Below are 18295 nucleotides of genomic sequence, written 5' to 3'. Positions count from 1 at the left end.
ATTGGGAGAGACTGGAAACTGCAGCCCTAGGTCTCACCCTCGACTCTTTCTGGCTAGGCTGCTTCCAAAATGTTCCATGCTGCCATAACGGGTCTTGGGTTAATACAAGAGAAGAACTTAACCACTTCTTGTTAAACCTTCATGCTAATGTTGGTTTGCTTCTGTTTTCACCAGCCAATGTCATTCATGACCAAGTCTGTGTTCTGACAAATTCTTAAAAAGCAGTGGAGTTTGTTACTAGTGACTTCTTTCCATACCATTTTCCCCATTCACTGGCCAACCAGTAACACTAAGAGCAGGTCCTCATGCAGAGTAAAGCGCAAAAATAAAAGCAGAATTCAGCACATGTAAAATATATCTGTTTTATTCAGTACCAGAATCGTGTTCTTTTTGCCACTAATTCATCCATTCTGTGAGGTGGCCATACGTAGGGAGAGATGGGTTTATAACAAATCTGGGAAGCAGACCAATTCCTGTTCACAGGTGATACGTCGGGTCAGCCACGGCATGGCTGAAATGACGAGGCAACTGCTCAGCTGCTCAGAACCAGAGACAGCGGCTGCATGTGAGCCCTGTGGAAACCTGGCACCTGCACGTCAGCAAAATGCACGCTGACACTCCAGTTACTGCCAGCTCGTGATCAGCGCAGTAAGTGGCGTGTCCTTGGCAAAGCATGCCAGTGCTTACATCGCTCCAGTTCTCCCTCCTCAGGGGCTACCAGTGGGCCATGAGGGGAAGAACTCTGAGTAGCAGTTTGCCTGTTGACATGTGGGTATGAAAGGGGAAGTGCAAGGCCTAGTGCCTGCTCTCCAGAGGAGCTGGATTCTGTGGCTTTGTGGCACTCAGGCAAGTCTGACCACTTCTTTGACCATTTTTCCGATGCCATCGTAGATTTCGTGAATGGGGGCGTTGCACATGAAGGCACTGGTGGTCACCAGCTTGTTCTTCGCGTCCACGTGAATTTCAGTGACGTGTTTGTTCACATGCTTGCAGCCAAGTTCCTTCATGGTCTCAGCAGTCTTTGCATAAGGCCATCTAGAAGAAGAAAAGAGAATAAACCCTGTGCGGAGGAGCTGTCATTGCAGAGAGAGATCTGAAAGAGGCCTAGAGTGAAAAGCCTGGTTGTGCCTCACAGCAACAGCTTCTAGGCTGTCACAGAGATAAGATGGTCCCTTCAACACGCCCGATTGATAAGCTGTAAATCTTTTCCCATCAGAAGAATTTCTCTAGGACTATAGAACCCAGAAAGCCTCCAGATTACAGTGAGTTAAAAATCTGAAGTGAAGCCAACATAAAACCTTGATGTTCCACTAAAGCTGTTCCGCTGCTTCAATGCACACTCTAGAGTTTTCCTTTTGGTTTGGTTTCTTCACCAGCTTCCTAGCCTAGTAGCCAGAGCCATCATAGTTTTTTCCCTGCTGTTGGAAGAATTTGGTCACAGCTTTCACGGGTGGGTAAGGACAGATTAATGGGTAAGGACAGATCATACCCCTACCTCTCATAACACAACTATGTGTTCAGCAGCCGTCTTGTTCCTGCCTAGGATCTGCTTAACTTTTAGTCAGTGGTACTACGTACACTGGGGAGAGACTGCCTTTCTGTGATCTCCGTGGTGTGATTATATACCAGCACTGCACAGTTACTTACTTCTCACACTCTGTGTCATGACCCACAGTCAGCTCGCAGCCAGGGAAGATTTTGGCTGCCAGCACTGGGGAGATGCAGCACAGGCCGATGGGCTTTTTGGCAGCATGGAATGCCTTCAGGACATCCTCCACCTCTTTGGATACAGTGCAGTTCTTTCCTTGGGTGGCCCAAGTACTCAGATTTTTAGCCACTCCAAAGCCACCTGAGAAAAGGGAAACAGAAAGATTAGTACTCCAGGGCAGGATTTTTGTTGGATATGCTTTGTAAGAATGCTAATGGATTTGCTGGATGGAAGTATTTGCCCAGTGTTGACAGAAGAAAGCTAAACCATTGTGAGTCACTGAATATTCTCATTTCCTGACTGCCACAAGACAAGACTCCAAAGCACCATCTCTGCTTCTAAACAGAACTGAACTGGAGAGGTATCAGTGCTGTTTCACCCTGTTATGGTGGGGCATGCTGACAAGCTTTCACTTGTCTTTTAGTCCTCACTCCAGGCTTCATCAATTCCCACTGAAATCATTTGGTCATACTTTCACCAAAGAATCTTTCAAAAAAGATCAGGCTTTTCACTTTTGAGTCACCCCCCCTCTGTGTCCCAGCTTCTGCTTCTCTTCCCCAGAGGGCAGTGTGTCGATGAGGGAGGGGATAGCTTGTTTCTGCTGGATGTAAGACTAAGTAGATAATCAGAGGCTAAGTCATTTGACAGTTGTCTGCCCTCTTCTCTGTGGATGAGTTTCTGCACTGCCATGTGCTCTTGTAATAAAAGTCTGTGCAAGCACAGATGGAAGATGGCCATCCTGCCGGTCCCATCTCTCAGCTTATCTTCTTGCCAGTGCTCTGCCCAGCTCCCGTCCAGCCCATGGCTCCCATGCCATTCAAGGCTCATGAATATTTAAGCTGTTCCCAAGACCCCAGGCATGCAGACCCCACATGCTGTCTTTCCTACCTGGTATTATTAGGGCATCCAGCCCCTTCACATCCAGCTTAGCCAGATCCTTGATGTTGCCTCTGGCTATTCTGGCACTTTCAACTAACACATTGCGCTTCTCCTGAGTTGGCTGTCCTCTCACATGGTCCACCACATGCATCTGGTCAACGTTAGGAGCATAAACCTCTGCCTGAAAAGGGAAGGGAAGGTCTGTTATCCTTCAGGCATGTATCCTAAGCATGTTAAAGACCACAGGTAGCAAATTAAAACGCTTGTGTTTCTTGGTTAGGAAAGAACTTTGCTGGAGATTTCAGTGACCTTCAGGCTGACTTCTATCTGATAGTGGCAATAGGAAGGTATTGTTATAAAGAGGCAAAAGTAAGCTGTTTTGTAGCTTCTGCACAGAAACATTTACCCTCACCTTAAAGGAAGGAGGGTATTTGGCAGAGGCTATAGCCCACACTGTTAATTTGGGGGGGGCTGAAGTGGTGGAAAGGGAGCAACCACCTCTTTCCTTCCTAGGAAAATGAGTCATTCCAAGAGCCACGTGTGAATCACATTTCTTAGTTTTCCACCTTCATCCCAAGCAATTTCCACCTTCGCTGCAGCAGCCCGAGTGCTGCCCCGGCTGCCTGCACGCAGCCAGTCATCCCGTACGGGTGCTGAGCACCCAGCACCCTGCAAGCTGCTGTCAAACCACCGCCCTCAGACAGGACTTCGAGTTTCTTCTCCCCGCCCACTGGTTTCCCACGGCCAGAGTATTTCCCTTTCAAGAGAGTGTCTCGCCTTCCTTCTGAACTGTTTCAAGCTCACACGCAGAAAGTAAGAGTGGAAGATGGCAAACAGGTGGGTGATAGATTTTGTGGCTGTATACAAACTTTGTTTCCTTAGGCAAGCAGAAAACGGGTGCATTAAATGGGTGTGGGGGAAATAAAGCCCGAGTTTCCTCCACTAGAGGTCCCTGCCAATCAAGGGATGAGTGCAGGACAGTGCTCTGAGCGTGCCAACCTCGTGTAAGGCAGGGGGAGAGCGACGGCAGCTCTGGGACAGAAGGAAAAGAAGCAAAACTACAAACAGTGCAGAAAAGTTTTGGACAAGTCTTAGCTTTAGTCCACGAAGTGAATACACACTTTGAAGGCTTTGGAATTGGGTGGGCAGGCTCTGCAGCACATGTAAATCACCACCGCACCTTCATATTTGGCGGAGCAGTCTGATTTCCAGGAGAACGGCTCTGACCCAGATTTGTGGGCAGCTCAGAGCTGAGGTTAGCGTTACACAGGGCTTCTCTCCCTCTTCTTTGACTCTCCAAGAGCAGTTGTTGTGACTGATTGCATGTTAGAGCCGGTGCTTGAAGATCACCTTTTTTGCCCCTTCTCCAATCTAACTCACAAGAACTCTATTTTCTGTTTTAATCTTCAGTGCTTCAAAAGGATGAATTTCAAGCAACCAAAGTCAATAGCAGTCTTTGAAACAGAAATACCAAAGAAACAAAGAGGAAGTGCAAGCCAAAAATAGATTCATTTAAGAAAGTTTGTTTCAGAGGCTGTGTAGCTGACAGAATTGTTGAGCTCTGTGCTTAGCACGCCGCCAATCCTCTCCTCCAGCTAAGCTGGGAGAGCAGAGCAGAGAGCAGGGCATTGTCCCTGCTTGCTGTAGCAGCCCTGACACCGTGCTGCTTGCTTTGACCCCAGTCATTTACGCTTTGCAATTACCCCAGCAGCAACGGGGAGCTTGTGACTTGTCTGGCAAGATGCAAAGCTCCTTAGAGCAGAGTACTTTGTGCAAGGGGGAGCGAATGAAAAGCAGAGCAAGGGCAAAAGGATGGGGCAGGAGCCAGCCAGGTGCCTCTTACCTGTGCCCCCTCCCTGCTGAGGTGCACCAGCACAGCAGAAGACTCATGGATCTCACTCCCGTCGTACACCCCACAGCCAGCAAGCACGACAGCCACTTTCTTTCCCATGGTCACAGGCAGAGCAGGAGGAGTCCCCAGAGAGTCCCAATTTGCTGTGCATCTCTGTGCGCTGCCTGGAGCCTTTTATAGCATGATCCCTCCCCCAGGAGCAGGTGGGGCCAGGAGGGTTGGGCTGAATTTCTTACTGGCAAGAAGGTTTTATTTCCAGTGCCACGGGCAGGGCATGTAAATATTATTTGTTTCCTCAATTGACTGCTCCCTTGCAGACCTCCTTCCCAGCACGTTGTCTCCAAATCATCCCCAGCCGACACGACCTGTACAACAGAGCAGCTGTGTTTTTCCTTCTCGGCTGTCGATTTTCCATTCTATTTCAGACTAAAGCAGCAAATTTTTGTGCATAAGATGTTATCACAGGGAGCCAGCCCACAGCAAGTATTTGAGCCAGTGCAGTTCCTCTCTGTGCCCCATTTTTTAAACCCTACATTGTACCAGCAGCCTCAGTATTTTAACAGCAATGTTTCCTTTTCTGACTTTAAATGTCCTCAGCCTCCCACCCCATCTCTGAAAAGCAGAAGCTTTGTGCCCAGTTTGTTTCCTGGCCTTCACATCCTGAGTTAGAAATGAATAATGTGATTCTTCATTGACAACACCATCGCTCTAAGAATGTGACAACATCGTTTACCAGGAAAACGGCTGCAAGAGCTGGCAGACCCCTCACCTTGATAGGGATACATGGCTGCAAGATTCACAGCATGTGATGGGGAAGTTCCCTTGCTCGTGTGGAAACCCATTTTCCCTTATCCTTGACATGCTCATACCTGAGAAGATTATGAACCGTTTTATTTCAGCTTTGCACTGTTGAAATAAATATAGCCGCTTAAGGCTATCTTGCCATTCTTTAGAGAACGACAGAATTCAAGCAACTTGGGGGAAGAATGTTTTTCAGGGATAATTCATAAGAAAACTTTCTCAGGTCTGTCATATTTGGAAGAGACGTGAAATATATCCTGTGTATAATGAAACAGTGTTTTGGCGAGTTCCTTAGTCATAGCAGGTGTGAGGAAGGTACTCTTTTCTGATATATGTGACTTCATTTATTGCATGCATCTCTTAAAATTGATTAAAAAAATGATTAAAAAATCAGGCACCACATATTCATAGCTGCTAACTATACAAACAGTAACAAAAACCGACTGTATGGTGGGTGGAGACAGGACTTTTATTATCCAGAATGGGAATTAAACTGTTAGATACGTGGAGAAAATTCCCAAAGCCTTTTACCTGCTGTTTGGTTTCAGATCTGAGTATTCTGAATGTGATTTAGAAATGCGTTATTTCCTCTTACTTGAAAAAATAGCTGAATCATGCTGCAACTTCAACATAGTTCAATAGTCAAATAGTTTCTTCCTCCTTCAGCTGGTTAGAGACCAGTCCCATCACTGATGGAACAAAGACAGCTAAAGGCTGATATTTAAACAAACTTACAATTTCCTGTAAACCACATCACCGAGCTCTGCATGTTGCAAACTGACTGTGTTGGTTCCCCTCACTGAAATCATTGTTTAGGTGTAACTAGGCAAAACAGGGCTGTTCCAGTGCTTCCCCATGTGACAAGACCTATCTCAAAAGACATATTGAGCCTAAAGATCAATCTGCAATAGATGTATTCTTGATAGTTTATACTTTTCGGCTGAGTTTTTCCATTCTGTGTGGGAGTACCTGCACACATCAATACCTTGCTTTAATCTGTGTTAATATTCTAACAAAGATGAGTGTGAAGGAACCCTTTTCCCCAAAGCTCTTCTTCAAGGTTATCCTCCAAAGCAAAAAAGAAACCATGAAGGTTTGGGAGCCAATGCAGGGATCCAGGTGTTCAAGGGAAGCATACCACCCCGGTCCACATGGCTCAAAGAGCAGGAGGAGCAGCATCTTTTGGCATTAGCTGTGGATCCAGTCTGGGACTGTTCTGGATTCCCACCTGATGTGTGACCGACATGATCTCATCACAACCCTGAGCCACTGTCCACTGCTTTCTGTGGCCTCCTTCATGGGTAAAGACCTTTATGGCCTGATCACATATTCTCCATAGGTCCCTTATGTCACCTTTGGGCTACAGCAGTGATCGTGGGAATGACTGATACTCACTTCATTGCCTGCACAGTTCTCTTGGAAAGCCAGCAAGACTCTTCCAGATTTTATGCTCACGCTCCTCACTCACGAAAGCCACTTAGGGATTAGGAGGAGTTCCCTGGGAGGGTGCGCAGAGAGGCTGGATTAGATAGACATGGAGCGGCACATGAACAAAAGTCACCTTTAAGGGAATGGCACTGAATATGCCCTGGGCTTGCCCAGCACAGGACAGTGGTGCCAGGCATTCATAGCTGTGACAGGGACAAACAGCAGGACCACGGCCGGTGTTAGGAGAAATAACTGGTCCCCGGGGAGCTCCTGGGCTTGCAAAGTACTTGTTTGCTCCAGCAAGATGGATTCTTTAAAAAACCCTTAATTTTTAGCAGTGTAATTTCCTTACTGGCAATAGCAAAAAGGCAGTAATAGTAATAAACCATCAGCGTTATTTTTCAAGTGTCTTTTTTAACAAGGGTTAATCAACAGTAAAATTAACAGGCCCCTGGAGGGAGCTACCAGCAGCTCATTCTGACTCACAGACTGAAATTTATTGCAGCAAGAAACTCATTTGCATTTCCTCCCGCATGTAGAAAGGCACACTAACAGAAGATGTTTGTAGGGAAAAGGGGTGGAGAGCAGGGAGGAACACAGACCAGTGAAGTTGGTTTGGTTATAAAGAGCTAGGGAGGAAAGAGAGGCAGCATTTCAGCCCGCATCTGGGTCTTCAGCGGACTCTGCGATGGCAGTCAGAAAAGCTGAGTCACTGCATTACTCCATAGGGCTCTTGGGCATTTCCGCAGGTAGGGATCGAGTCTTCTTGGCATGGGAGGATGGGGTTGGGACTAGCTTTCATGGACAACCCCCTTTTTGAAGGGGCTAAAACGTCTGTTTGTTCCGAATCTTCTCCGCTTGGGTAAAACTTTTAGATCCGGAGATCCCTCTGCCTGGTTCAGCAGCCAACAAAATATTTGTCTTGGCTTTAAAACGCTGGCCTGAATTCTTGTACTCAATCCATCTTGAGTGGGAAGCAAATCAAAACTTTTTGATAGTCATTTTCATAAATGATTTTTATTTGGATGCATTTTCCTCTCTTCCTTTTCTCTCTCTGTCTTCCCTGTTGCTCTGTTTTCTGTGTTCACTCCCTTTCTTTTCCTCCTTTGCATTTCATCTTCCTGAGTGCTGCTACTTTTCAGTTTTAGGCTAGTTTTCTGTAGGCACAAGGCTTATGGGATTGTCTTTAGAGTGTGTGTGCTTGTCTGTCTGCCTTTTGTATAACTGGAATCTGAGATCCAATTTTTACCTTTATCCGACAACGGCGGAGCACTTTCAAACACAAATAAGTTCAAGTTTCTTAAAACTGGGCACCCAGAAAGAGGTGAGACCTTGGACACAAAACAAGTTACAACACCCTCCCTCTAGATCTCATTCTTTGCAGATCTTGCACTGTTATTTTTTCTCTTTTGCTTGCTCTTGTCACTCTGGTTCTCTCCTGTTTTTTAGGGGCCAGAGTTTACAAGCTCTTTCTCTTTTTCCACCTCCCTTGTCACACACAGGATCCCTCTTGCTGGCAGTGCATTTCTACAGTTTACCCAGAGCAGCCCCAGTGATCCCCAGCACAGCTTTAGGAATCCTTCTGTTGATTTTATCATCTCTTTTGGCGTATGCAGGTAAGACTCGGAGGGTGGCCAGCTTCAAGGCCTCCCTCTCCTATAGCTTTACAAGTATTTGGTCTGCTTTGCCAACAGGTTTATATGAACTGTGTCAGTCTTGCTAGATCACTGATCCATTCTGCTTAGGGAATCAACACGCACACATTTTTCACAATCTATTTTTTCATCAGCACATCACATTTTTCCTATATAAGTAACCAAAGAAATAAACGATAGTTTTGAACAAATGCTTCATCACAATCTCTGAGAGTTTTAACAGAGTGAATATACTCTGTCTGTATATAAGAGAGTGAATATATAACAGAGTGAATATACTCTAAATGAGAGTGAATTTCTCTAAAAATTGTTCCCAAGCTTTCTTAGATTAGTTTAGGCATCCATGGTTTGAAAGTGCTTGTCAATATGTGAGGCTAAGAGGAAAAATCACTTATTATAACAAATTCCATGCTCTTCAGAATGAATGCTGAATTATTTCTCCTTTTGTGACTTGGAGCAGTGAGAACATGAAAATCCCAGATTGGAAGCTGGTATTTTTTCCACTACAAATCAGACAGCCTGGGAGAGGCACAAACACTTGTGAGTTCACACAGTTTGCTCTGAGGGAGACTTTATAGTCATGTCTACACTGTGTAATGGGGCACTGTGCAGACTGACCCAAGCTCATTTTAGCTCTGTCTGAAGTCATGCAGGACCTGTGCAGCCACATGCTTGTGTTGTAATCATGGTTCCAAGACACCATGTGCTTGCTGTAGCACAGCTGCCTATCGTAAGTGTGGCTTTCCATAACTTACTCTGTGAAAATCACAGTTCTGCCTGTATTCCCCTTTGTTTCATAGGAATTCGGAGAAGCCAAAGAGATGCGTCCCTGTTCTTGTCCCTCTGCCTGACCATCTCAGTGTTCTGGTGTGGCTATGGAGTGGTCTTCATCCTGGAAGGGCAAGGAGTTTTGAACGACACCGGTGATTTCCGCAATGCCTTGGTGCCTGGCCTGGTCACATTTACTTTGGCACTACTCATTGTCGCAGTGGTGGGCTTCCTTAGCAGAGAGGTCATCCTAGCTCTGATTGCTTCTGCTGTCTCACTCGCCAGTGCTCATGAAGTCGCCATGCACTATAGCACGTCTTTTGGTTCCTCTGCTGTGGCTTGCAATTATATGATTGTCTGCTTGGTTGGTGGCTATTTTGCTCTGGGAAGGATTGTTTATTTCCTCTCCAAAGAGAAAATTGCCCTCCCCGGCACAGATCTGGCCAAGAATAAGGCCCATGAGAAGATCCAGCCCACCAGTGGTAGCATGAATCATTTTGCGGTTTTCGGTGTGATCCTGAACATGCTGTCTGCCAGTGTCTTTGGCTGCAGGCTCCTGGGCGTCACTAGCAAACTTTTTATCGGACAAATGCCCTGGCTGTGGGCAGCTGGGGTCTACCAGATTGGAGTCTGCATTTTATCATACCGTGCAATGGATGTACTAATGGCTACCTTCTTCGGTTTCACTTCCATCCTGAAATTTGCGGGAGGCTATTGCCTTCTATACCCAGTCTGGCAAACTGAGGAACCATCCTTCCCTACACCATTCCTTGTCGTTTTTTCAATTCTTTTTGCTGTCTTGGCTCTCTTTCTCACTCTTAAGAGCCTGGTGGATGGCCTGTATTTGCTGTTTTATGTGGCCTACTGCATTGCATTAGCTTGCCGTCCCAAGGGATTTTTCGAAGGCGGACCCCAAGGTGTGGATGTGGCCATCTTTGTGGCCTCAGCCTTGATGGCTCTGATTCACCTGTACAACGTGAAAGCAGGCACCAAAGTCCCAATTGGGCAGGGTGTTGTGAAGGCCCTGCTTGCTCGCAGCAGTTTCCTGAAGCTTCGTGAAGGGGCAGACCTTCACACTCCCTACCTAGGGTACTCCAAGTATGCCGATGCAGAAGTACTTGGCTATGCATGCAGCGTCCTTGCTTCTTTTGCTATAACAATGACAGGGGACCCACAGGCTCCACTCGCTACTGTTGTAATCCCATGGGTGGTGGTAGCTGGTGGGATCCTTAAGTTTCTAGGTGGCTCAGTGGCCTTTGCCCGGGGTAAAACCCTGGAGAGCAGTGCCTTCATTCTCTATGCTGTCATGTGGATCATCTGGGGCTTGGCAAGGTATGGTGGCCTCTATGGCACGACCAGAAGCTTCCACACAGCAGTAGGCATCATTGCTTTCATGCTTTTCAATGGCTTCATTGTCTTCTGCACACTCTTCTTAAACATCACCTGGTTCTTTTACTCCCTCACTTTCTTGCTCATTGCTGTCAGCTTCCTGCTGGATGCCGTCGGTGCTCTTCCAGTCGGCTATGACATTGCTGCTACTGTCATCTTTGGTCTGGTCAGCTTTTACTGCTTCCTGTCTGCGCTTTTCAACAGCATCTTTGAGGGTTCCTGCTTACCGATGGGTAGGCCCCTTGTGCAGCTCAGTGGTGTTGGGGGAGGAACGACCAAGTGCCTTCACCTGCCTGCCAGGAAAGCTTCCTCAGTCAAGAGAATTGCAGGTAAGGGAAATGTATAGGGGATAATGTGGGGTGGAGGGGTAATTCTGGGAGATTTTGTAGCAGAACAGTATTAAAAGGATGTTTTTCCAATCCAGATGTGGAAACCACAATAACCTGATTGCATTTTGACCAAGTGGGCCAAGTTACAAATGTCCTTTGAAGCAAAACACACTATGTGGGAAATAGAACCGGTTCCTCAGTTTAGCAGTGATTTTGCTGCTGTTTGTCCTGTATCATATCCCTGTCTGCTGGACATCCAATATGTGATACACGAATCCTCCAGGCTAGTGCTACCACTGACAGTTTTGCACAGAGAAAGCAAGGTACTTGCTCTTCCCACAGGTTTGAATGACTTCTGGCCCAAATGAACGCGGCTCAGATCTCCCCTAAATACCAAATCTTTTCTTGGATGAATGCTAGAAAATGTACTGTCAGAGGAAATACTGTGTTAGTTGGGAAAAGGAGATATGAGAGCACTGAATTGGCTGTTTTGTCTGTGACAGCTCTTCCGTGAATTACAGCCCCTCAGTTCTAGTCACTGAAGGGATTCTGCCCTGTTCACATGTCAACAGATATCCTGAAGAACGGAGGGACTTGTGGCATCCCCACAGATACTGTATATGTGCTTGTGGCAGCCTGTAATCGGCCTGATGCTGTGGAGAAAGCTCACCGGTAAGTGTTTGTCTCGCTGCCCCACTGAAGGTTTCCCTGGCTAGTCTAAGGAGGCCACTAGGACGTACAGCTGATAGTGAGTCCTGGCTATAGCAGCCGCCCAGAGCAAGGAGACACATAGCTTAGCTTTCCTAGGAACAATAAGGTGACGAGCTTGGGCAGAAGATCCAAATGAGAAATGGAAACAGTTGAGCCGGAATTGTCTTACAACAAACTAACGGCTCCTGACAGGTGATAGAGCTGGGTAGCTTGGATACCACAAGGAAACTCAAAGATCAAGAAAAGTCAAAATGGGGCACCCCTTCTATATATTTGTAGATACATGTTGTCACAACCAAAATCCCTCTGGTATTTAACAAATGTCTCTAGCTGTACTTTTGTAAGCAGCTGGGACCCCTCAGAACTTAGGCAACTGGGTCTTTTACCCATCACAACACAAGACGCTAAGACCTTGATTTGTAATTTATGATCAGGAACAGTCAGTCACGTCCCTTCCTTTCAGGTCAACTATTGAACAGTCCTACTTTTATTACAGATGGCTGACCTGTAGCAGAGCCCACACCCTTTGTTTAACTCTAGGCTTCTCCAACACAATTCCTTTTTCAGCTTGAAAATAAATTCTAGCTTACTTCCAAACTCTTTTTTTTTTTTTCTTGCCCTCTCTACAGCTCCAAACGTCAGGCTCAGGAGCGCCCCATGTCACTCTGGATTTCTAGCCTGAAGCAACTGGAACCTGCAAAGCATTTGTTTAGCCCCCTCCTCTGGGACTTCATGGAAGCTGCCTGGCCATCTCCAATTAGCTTGGTGGTTCCCAGAGGTGAGGAAAAGCTGTTAGTTTCAAGCTCTCTGGAGAGCACTAGCTTTGAAACTCCAACTTTAAGTCATGTTTTTCTGCAATGCCATGAGCTCCGTGGCAATACCTCTGGTAAGACCATTGCGTGAGGATGGACGTGCATCAGTAAGTGCTGTGCCACTCTTCCTTGTGCAGGTGCATGGGTGGACTTCCTGGGGATGAAGGACTCTGCTAAATACGTCGGTACCCCTCAGAGCATTGCCATCCGCATCCCTGATTGCTCCGTCACCACACACCTCATCGACCTGGTGAGTGGTCAGGGTGCACTCATCCCAGCACTACTGGCAAGTGGGGCCTGCCCTTCGACCACACAGGGAGCAGACGTGGGGTCAGCCACCAGCACCCAGGTCTTCTGGGCTGCTTCAGGGGTCAAGGACGGAGAGACTGCAGCACTCAGCTCACTCTCTTGCTGGGTGTTGGCACGTCACCCCTCCCCACCTTTTTTCTCAAAGCAGTGAGGATGATAGCATGTTCAGAGTGGTCTCCTGGGGAGTGAAAAGTGTTAAACTGAATAACTCCCACAAGAAAAACATCATTAAGGAAGAAGGGATGAGTTATGCAGACAGCTGGTAGCTGATTTTATTGCAGAAGAGAGGCTAAAAGCAAGAAAACAGACCACCAGATCAGAATGCCAGGAGAGATATAATTAACAGACACATTGTCTGATTTCCTGCCTTGAACATCTTGAACATTTTTGTTGCAAGCACAGGCTTGTTTGAAGCCAGAATAACCTGGGAGGGTCCCAAATGTAGAACAACATCAGTTACAACCTGCACTATGTTCTGAGCATCCCTGCTTCGTGACTTTACTCAGGCAGAAGCTGCTGGGCTAACAACCTGGGAGAATATGTCTGTGTGTTGCTGGGGTGAGCACGTAAACATTTCAGGGTGCCCAGACACGTGGGATTAGAGCCCGTCCTATCCTGCTATAGCTTCAAGGTTATTACAGTGCTGTAGGCCAGACACTGGCTTGTCCGTATGGTTTTCTGATCCCCGCTTGGAAGAAAGCTCCTTCTGCAGCATGCTGCATGACCTCTTCTTGGCAGCAGCAGCAGCAAGCGAATGCATGATCAGCTGCAGCATACTGGCATAAAACCTGCAGAGAAAGCACAGTAGGAAACTTTCTGCTGCAGTGCTGAGCGCTGCCCCCGGGCTACATTGACACAGCTCTGGATGAGAGCATGTTGATGCTGCTGCCTACTGTGCTGGGAGTCAGTTTTCTTCCATAGCCTTGCCTTTAAAATGATGATCTCTGACTTGGCCAGTGGTAACCGTGCTCTGGGTGGAAGGAATTGCATTGTTAGGCTGCTATTCCCACCTGCAGGAGCTATAGGAGGTGTATTGCAAAGAACAGTGGATACAGCCCCATAACCTTGCTAGTAAATTCACCTTGAATGAAGGAATTGCCGTTCTTTGCACAGCTCAAATCCACGGTTAATCGCTCTATTTCTGGGCTTTGCCAGAGAAACCGTGACACCCTGCTTGTTCTGCTCACTGCTGCATTTCTAGGACGGGCATTGTACCTTTTAGGCGATTACTATTGCTTGAAAATAAAATGTTCTTGCCTGATTCAACGTCAGGAAACCCCAAATCAGCAGGGTCTTAGTCACTCACACAGTTTTGGAGGGATTTGTCTCTTCCAACTTTAGTTGCCTACGCAGAAGGGGTGTTTACGTGGGAGAGTCACACTGAGCTCTTTATAGAGTCACGGGGATTCGCCAGGGAACTTCACAGTTCAACTCATCTGTTTTGTACCACAAAACATGCTCAGGGCTCTTGTTTCCATTTTCCTGCCACCAGGTTGGCCCCATTGTGGTCACGTCAGCTAACCCAACAGGAGAGGCAGACACAACACACCACAACCAAGTGTACGCCAAGCTGGGAGATAAGGTAATGGAGGCTTTGTGTCTTTTCAGCCTTGTAAGTCCCCAAAGATACAGGGTTGGGAGAACTCACTCATTCTGTTCCCAGTAGGCAAGTCAACAGATGATACCAAGAATATGGGAGAGCATGTAATTAAAAAGATGTCATTGTCACTCATGTTGGTGCTAGAGTGAAAGAACAGTGTAAAATAAGAAACTTTTTGGAAAACCCAAATGCTTCTATTTTCTAAAGCATAGCTAGGGCTTGGCAACATGAGTTAGTTCATCTTCCAACACAGGATGTTATGAGCAATAAAAAAAGATGCTTCTTTGTGTACAAGCAATTAAACAACTGGTGCCTGAATGCGTCAGGGCTCCGGCTACCGTTGGAGATTCCCATCTTTAGCTGAAGCTGGTCTAAAACTGGCACCAGAGCTTTAAAACATTTCTGGCTTTTAGAACTTTTGTAAGTTCTGGAAGTACAATGGCCATGGCCATTCAGATGGCTGTCTTTCTTTTCACTGCTAAATCCTGACAATACTACACTTATGAAAATATATTCATGGCAGATTATTTTAAGGCAGTTTTAAACAAGAGGCAGTGCAAATCTCCCACCACTAACTCAAAAAAAAATAAATTGTTTTTCTACATATCTGATTTTGGATGGGACTCCCTCAAAACTCCTCATCTGATGCAAATCTGCTTTGCTATATTGCTGATTTACATCCCATAGAGCTCTCTCTTTGCTTTTACTGAGTTCATTCATTCCAAATTCAATAGGTAGTGGTTACACAGGGGGGTAGGAAGGAGCGGAACTGCCTTTAACAGCTGCCTGCTGTTGAGATGTTGAGAGAGGGAAGCTGCCATCTCTCTGCCTATGTGCCTGAGCTTGCTGTGAAATTTCACTGCCCTTCAGGTGGATGCAGTTCTTTGCGATGGTCCTTCTCCAGAGAATATTGCTTCTACTGTTGTGGACTGTACCAAAATTGACAGTGGAAATATAGGATTCTTCAGAGTTGGTATCATCCCCAAGTCTCAGGTAAAATTAATCCTGATCTGATTTCTTCTCTCTTTTTCTCTCTGCTTTGCACATCTCCATTAAGTGGATTTCAGACTGGGAGTTCCCTGGTTCCAGAAAGAAATCTGTGATAGCATGAGGAGTTATCATAGTCTGGTATGAAAGAGCAGAAAAACAGAGCTCCGCGTTGCCTGTGTCCTGGTCCTGCAAACATCACTGCACCTCTCTGTGCTGGGCCCATCTTGGTCCATGCAATGTCAGACTGATTCATTCAGGGAAAGAGCTCTGAGATCCAAGGTCTCTGTGCAGCAGGCGCTCCATTGACAGCTGTCCCAGAGACCTTTGAATAGACAGTGTAATCCCAAGGATATGCCCAGACAGGCAGCTTGAAAAAGAACAGGGCATATTTAAATACCTGGAGAATAAATTAGTTCTTTCTCCTAACTAGTAACCTGCTTACAGCTGTGTTTACTAATTCCAGGTGCTGCAGATACTGGAGCAGGTGCAGAAGAAACATTCACCGGTTCCTGGCAGTGGTACCGGGACCCCAAAAGGCCAGGAAGAACACCCAAACCACAGCCACGCAGTGCGAAATGGGGTGGGCACGGCTGCCCCAGCAGCCAGAGCCCCGGTGCACTCCACTGATGGGAACCACACTCGTCTCTGACTCTGTGCAGGTCAAGCAGCTGCATGCTCACGAGGGAGGTGTTTGCTGGAAAATGGTGTAGAGGTGAAACTGGGGAATGGGAGAGGTTTCTGAGCTGCAGGGGTGACTCGTTCACCTTTGGATGCAGTGCAGAGCTGACTTCTAAACTACATTCGCTCAGTTTGTAGAAGTAAAATTTTCACTTATGGAAACTGCCAGCTTTCACTGGCATGACAAAGTGTTATATCAATGACTAGCCCCAAAGTAATGGAGCTTTTTTTCTTTTCACTAGGAGTTAAGGCCTTCTGATTGGGGCAGAGAATATCTTGAAGTGCTACACAGTTATATGTTAAGGAATAAACACTGCATGGAACTAGAAACGCGTGAGGGAGAAGGGAAGGTGTATTCAGGTCCCATGTTGGTGCATACAGTGAACTTCTTAAAAATAGATGAAGCCTTGGGAGCTGGGGCTGTCTTTGGTGTATCTTCTCCAGGTAGAGGTCACGGAAGCTGACACTAACCACAAGTGCTGTTATCTGAGGTTTTCTGTATTTCACAGTTAGTGTGAGGGTGGAATTACCATTTTGATGACTCCAATAGTATCTCCTTAGAAGTGCTGGAGCATTATGGAAGATCCTCCCTTCTCGTTTTATCTTCTGCAGAGTCTGAATTTCAGAAGAATCGTATGCACTGCGTTTGAAGATGCTAGAAGCTGGTCTGTTGCCTTTTAGCATAACTGAACATACTTCACGGTACATTTCCTCCAGAGTGCAGACTTTGTACAAGAGTGGTAACTGACCTGGAGGAAGTAACAAGAAGTTTCAAACCAACATGAAGAGTTTTCTTTGGCAAAATCTGCCTGGCCGTGCAGTTAGTGGCTTGTTTAGCCTCTGAAAACTGTTGATATTACTCTTACCTGACTCAGGTGCAAGGTGCTGATCAAACTGCAGCTGAAACCAATGAATAATCTTATTGATTTCACCTGAAGTGCTATTGGAACTTGAGCATAAATGCTGTGCAGTCAGAGAAGCTAAACCTCTGTGAACTGTGGCAAAACCATGCCTTCTCAGCTTGTTCTTTACAGAACTGGCTCTCTTCCTGCAGAGAAAGAAAATGTTAGATAATTGAGTTTGTGAACTCATTTTGCCAGTCCACTTACTGTATCTCTTTGGTGTTTATTAAAACTGACTTACAGAAATCAATAAAATATTTTCAATAAACTGTCATATGTCACACAGGACTGTGCTACCAACTGTGGCAAGAACCTGGAAAAAACTTTGCAGGTCATGGTTTTATGGATTTCAGCATTTTGGGGTTTCTTAACTGTGCACAAGTGATCTTACAAGTGAATGAAATTGCAGTATTTTCTAGGGTGGGAGAGAAGAGGGAAAGAGAGAATAATACCTAACATCAACCCCCTGGTGCCAGCTTCGCTGGGGAGTGCTAATGAGTTCATAAACACCAAGGCTGAATTTGGCTCCTTTCCTAAACCAACTTTTAAAAAACGTTGTCACCAAAATCTGAGGGAGCATGGTAAGGAGTATTAATCTGGAAAGGAGCATTACAAAGCCTTTTGCCGTGGAAAACAGCCCTTAAATATACTATGGATGCTGCTGCCCTGTGCTGCATGTAATGGTACTTTTGAACCAAGTTAGGTGATCTTTAAGGTCCCTTCCAACCCAAAACATTCTATGATTTTAGTGTACCACAGACTAAGAGCAGTTTAAGGAGTTGGATTCTTCACAAGATGCCTTGCCTGGATCCATTTTTTCCTCCTTCAGTCTTTCTCTATGGTGCCTGTTTCTTACAGGAACTGTTGACACCAGTATCACGACGCTGGGAGAACAAGGCAGGGAACCACCTCGCGAGACAGGTGCAAGACAGGGAAAGACTTCAGTTAAGTTCAGTCCTTTCTTCACCCCACCCATACCTCTCCCATGTCCAAGCAAGCTGGAAAGAAATAACTTAGGGAGGAGGAGACTTAGATGGCATGTTTCAGTTAAATCAAGGCAAAAGAATTTGTAATATTTCCAGTTTTCCCAGCATTCAAGGTGAAGCAGAACATTTTTAAAGGAAAGTAGAGAGAGAAAAAAAGGCTCTGTTACAAGCAGCAAATCCAAAATACTCCCATCAGAAACATTTGGTCTCTTTCAACAATTTGCTGAAAAATTATAGATTAAATCCATGCTGAGATGTTGACAAGAATTTGTAAAATACTTTTCATTGCTAAAAATGTAGGTTTGGGTCAAACATTGTTGCCCAGCCCTCTTCAGAGGAGATTTTAAGTGTGCCCTTCTGGTGCTGTTCCTCTCCCATCCTGCTCAATGGGAAGGATTGGTGCTTTACTGTGTGACAGACGAGGGACAGGAAGGGATTTGGGGCCCCCAAACCTCCATCAAAGAAAGAATTTGAAGTCACTGAGGAAAATCAAGAGAT

At 46.0% G+C, this 18295-nt stretch overlaps 2 protein-coding genes across 3 annotated transcripts; one reads left to right on the top strand and one right to left on the bottom strand.

The window, feature by feature from the left end:
- Positions 1 to 348: 348 nt before the first annotated feature.
- Positions 349 to 4593, bottom strand: LOC106047527 (glutamine amidotransferase-like class 1 domain-containing protein 3, mitochondrial). The gene is made up of 4 exons (XM_013199066.3): positions 4431 to 4593; positions 2597 to 2768; positions 1648 to 1849; positions 349 to 1035 (listed from the first exon to the last, which is right to left on the bottom strand). Exons 1-4 carry the CDS (start codon positions 4536 to 4538, stop codon positions 843 to 845), a joined length of 675 nt encoding a protein of 224 aa, XP_013054520.1. The 5' UTR covers positions 4539 to 4593; the 3' UTR covers positions 349 to 842.
- Positions 4594 to 7037: 2444 nt separating this feature from the next.
- LOC106047525 (uncharacterized) lies at positions 7038 to 17085 on the top strand. 2 transcript variants are annotated; one of them, XM_013199064.3, is made up of 10 exons: positions 7039 to 7417; positions 8171 to 8284; positions 9124 to 10809; positions 11382 to 11481; positions 12150 to 12298; positions 12470 to 12582; positions 14134 to 14223; positions 15112 to 15234; positions 15695 to 15890; positions 16522 to 17085. In XM_013199064.3, exons 1-9 carry the CDS (start codon positions 7357 to 7359, stop codon positions 15878 to 15880), a joined length of 2622 nt encoding a protein of 873 aa, XP_013054518.2. In that variant the 5' UTR covers positions 7039 to 7356; the 3' UTR covers positions 15881 to 15890; positions 16522 to 17085. The 2 variants fall into 2 exon arrangements, with proteins under 2 accessions (XP_013054519.2, XP_013054518.2); XM_013199065.3 differs by having other exon boundaries at positions 7038 to 7417; positions 15695 to 17085.
- The last annotated feature ends 1210 nt before the right edge of the window (positions 17086 to 18295 follow it).

The sequence above is a fragment of the Anser cygnoides genome, chromosome 13 (assembly GCF_040182565.1).
Source record: "Anser cygnoides isolate HZ-2024a breed goose chromosome 13, Taihu_goose_T2T_genome, whole genome shotgun sequence".
NCBI lineage: Eukaryota > Metazoa > Chordata > Aves > Anseriformes > Anatidae > Anser > Anser cygnoides.
Note: the sequence above shows the minus strand (reverse complement) of the source record. Positions and strands in the feature narration are given on the sequence as shown.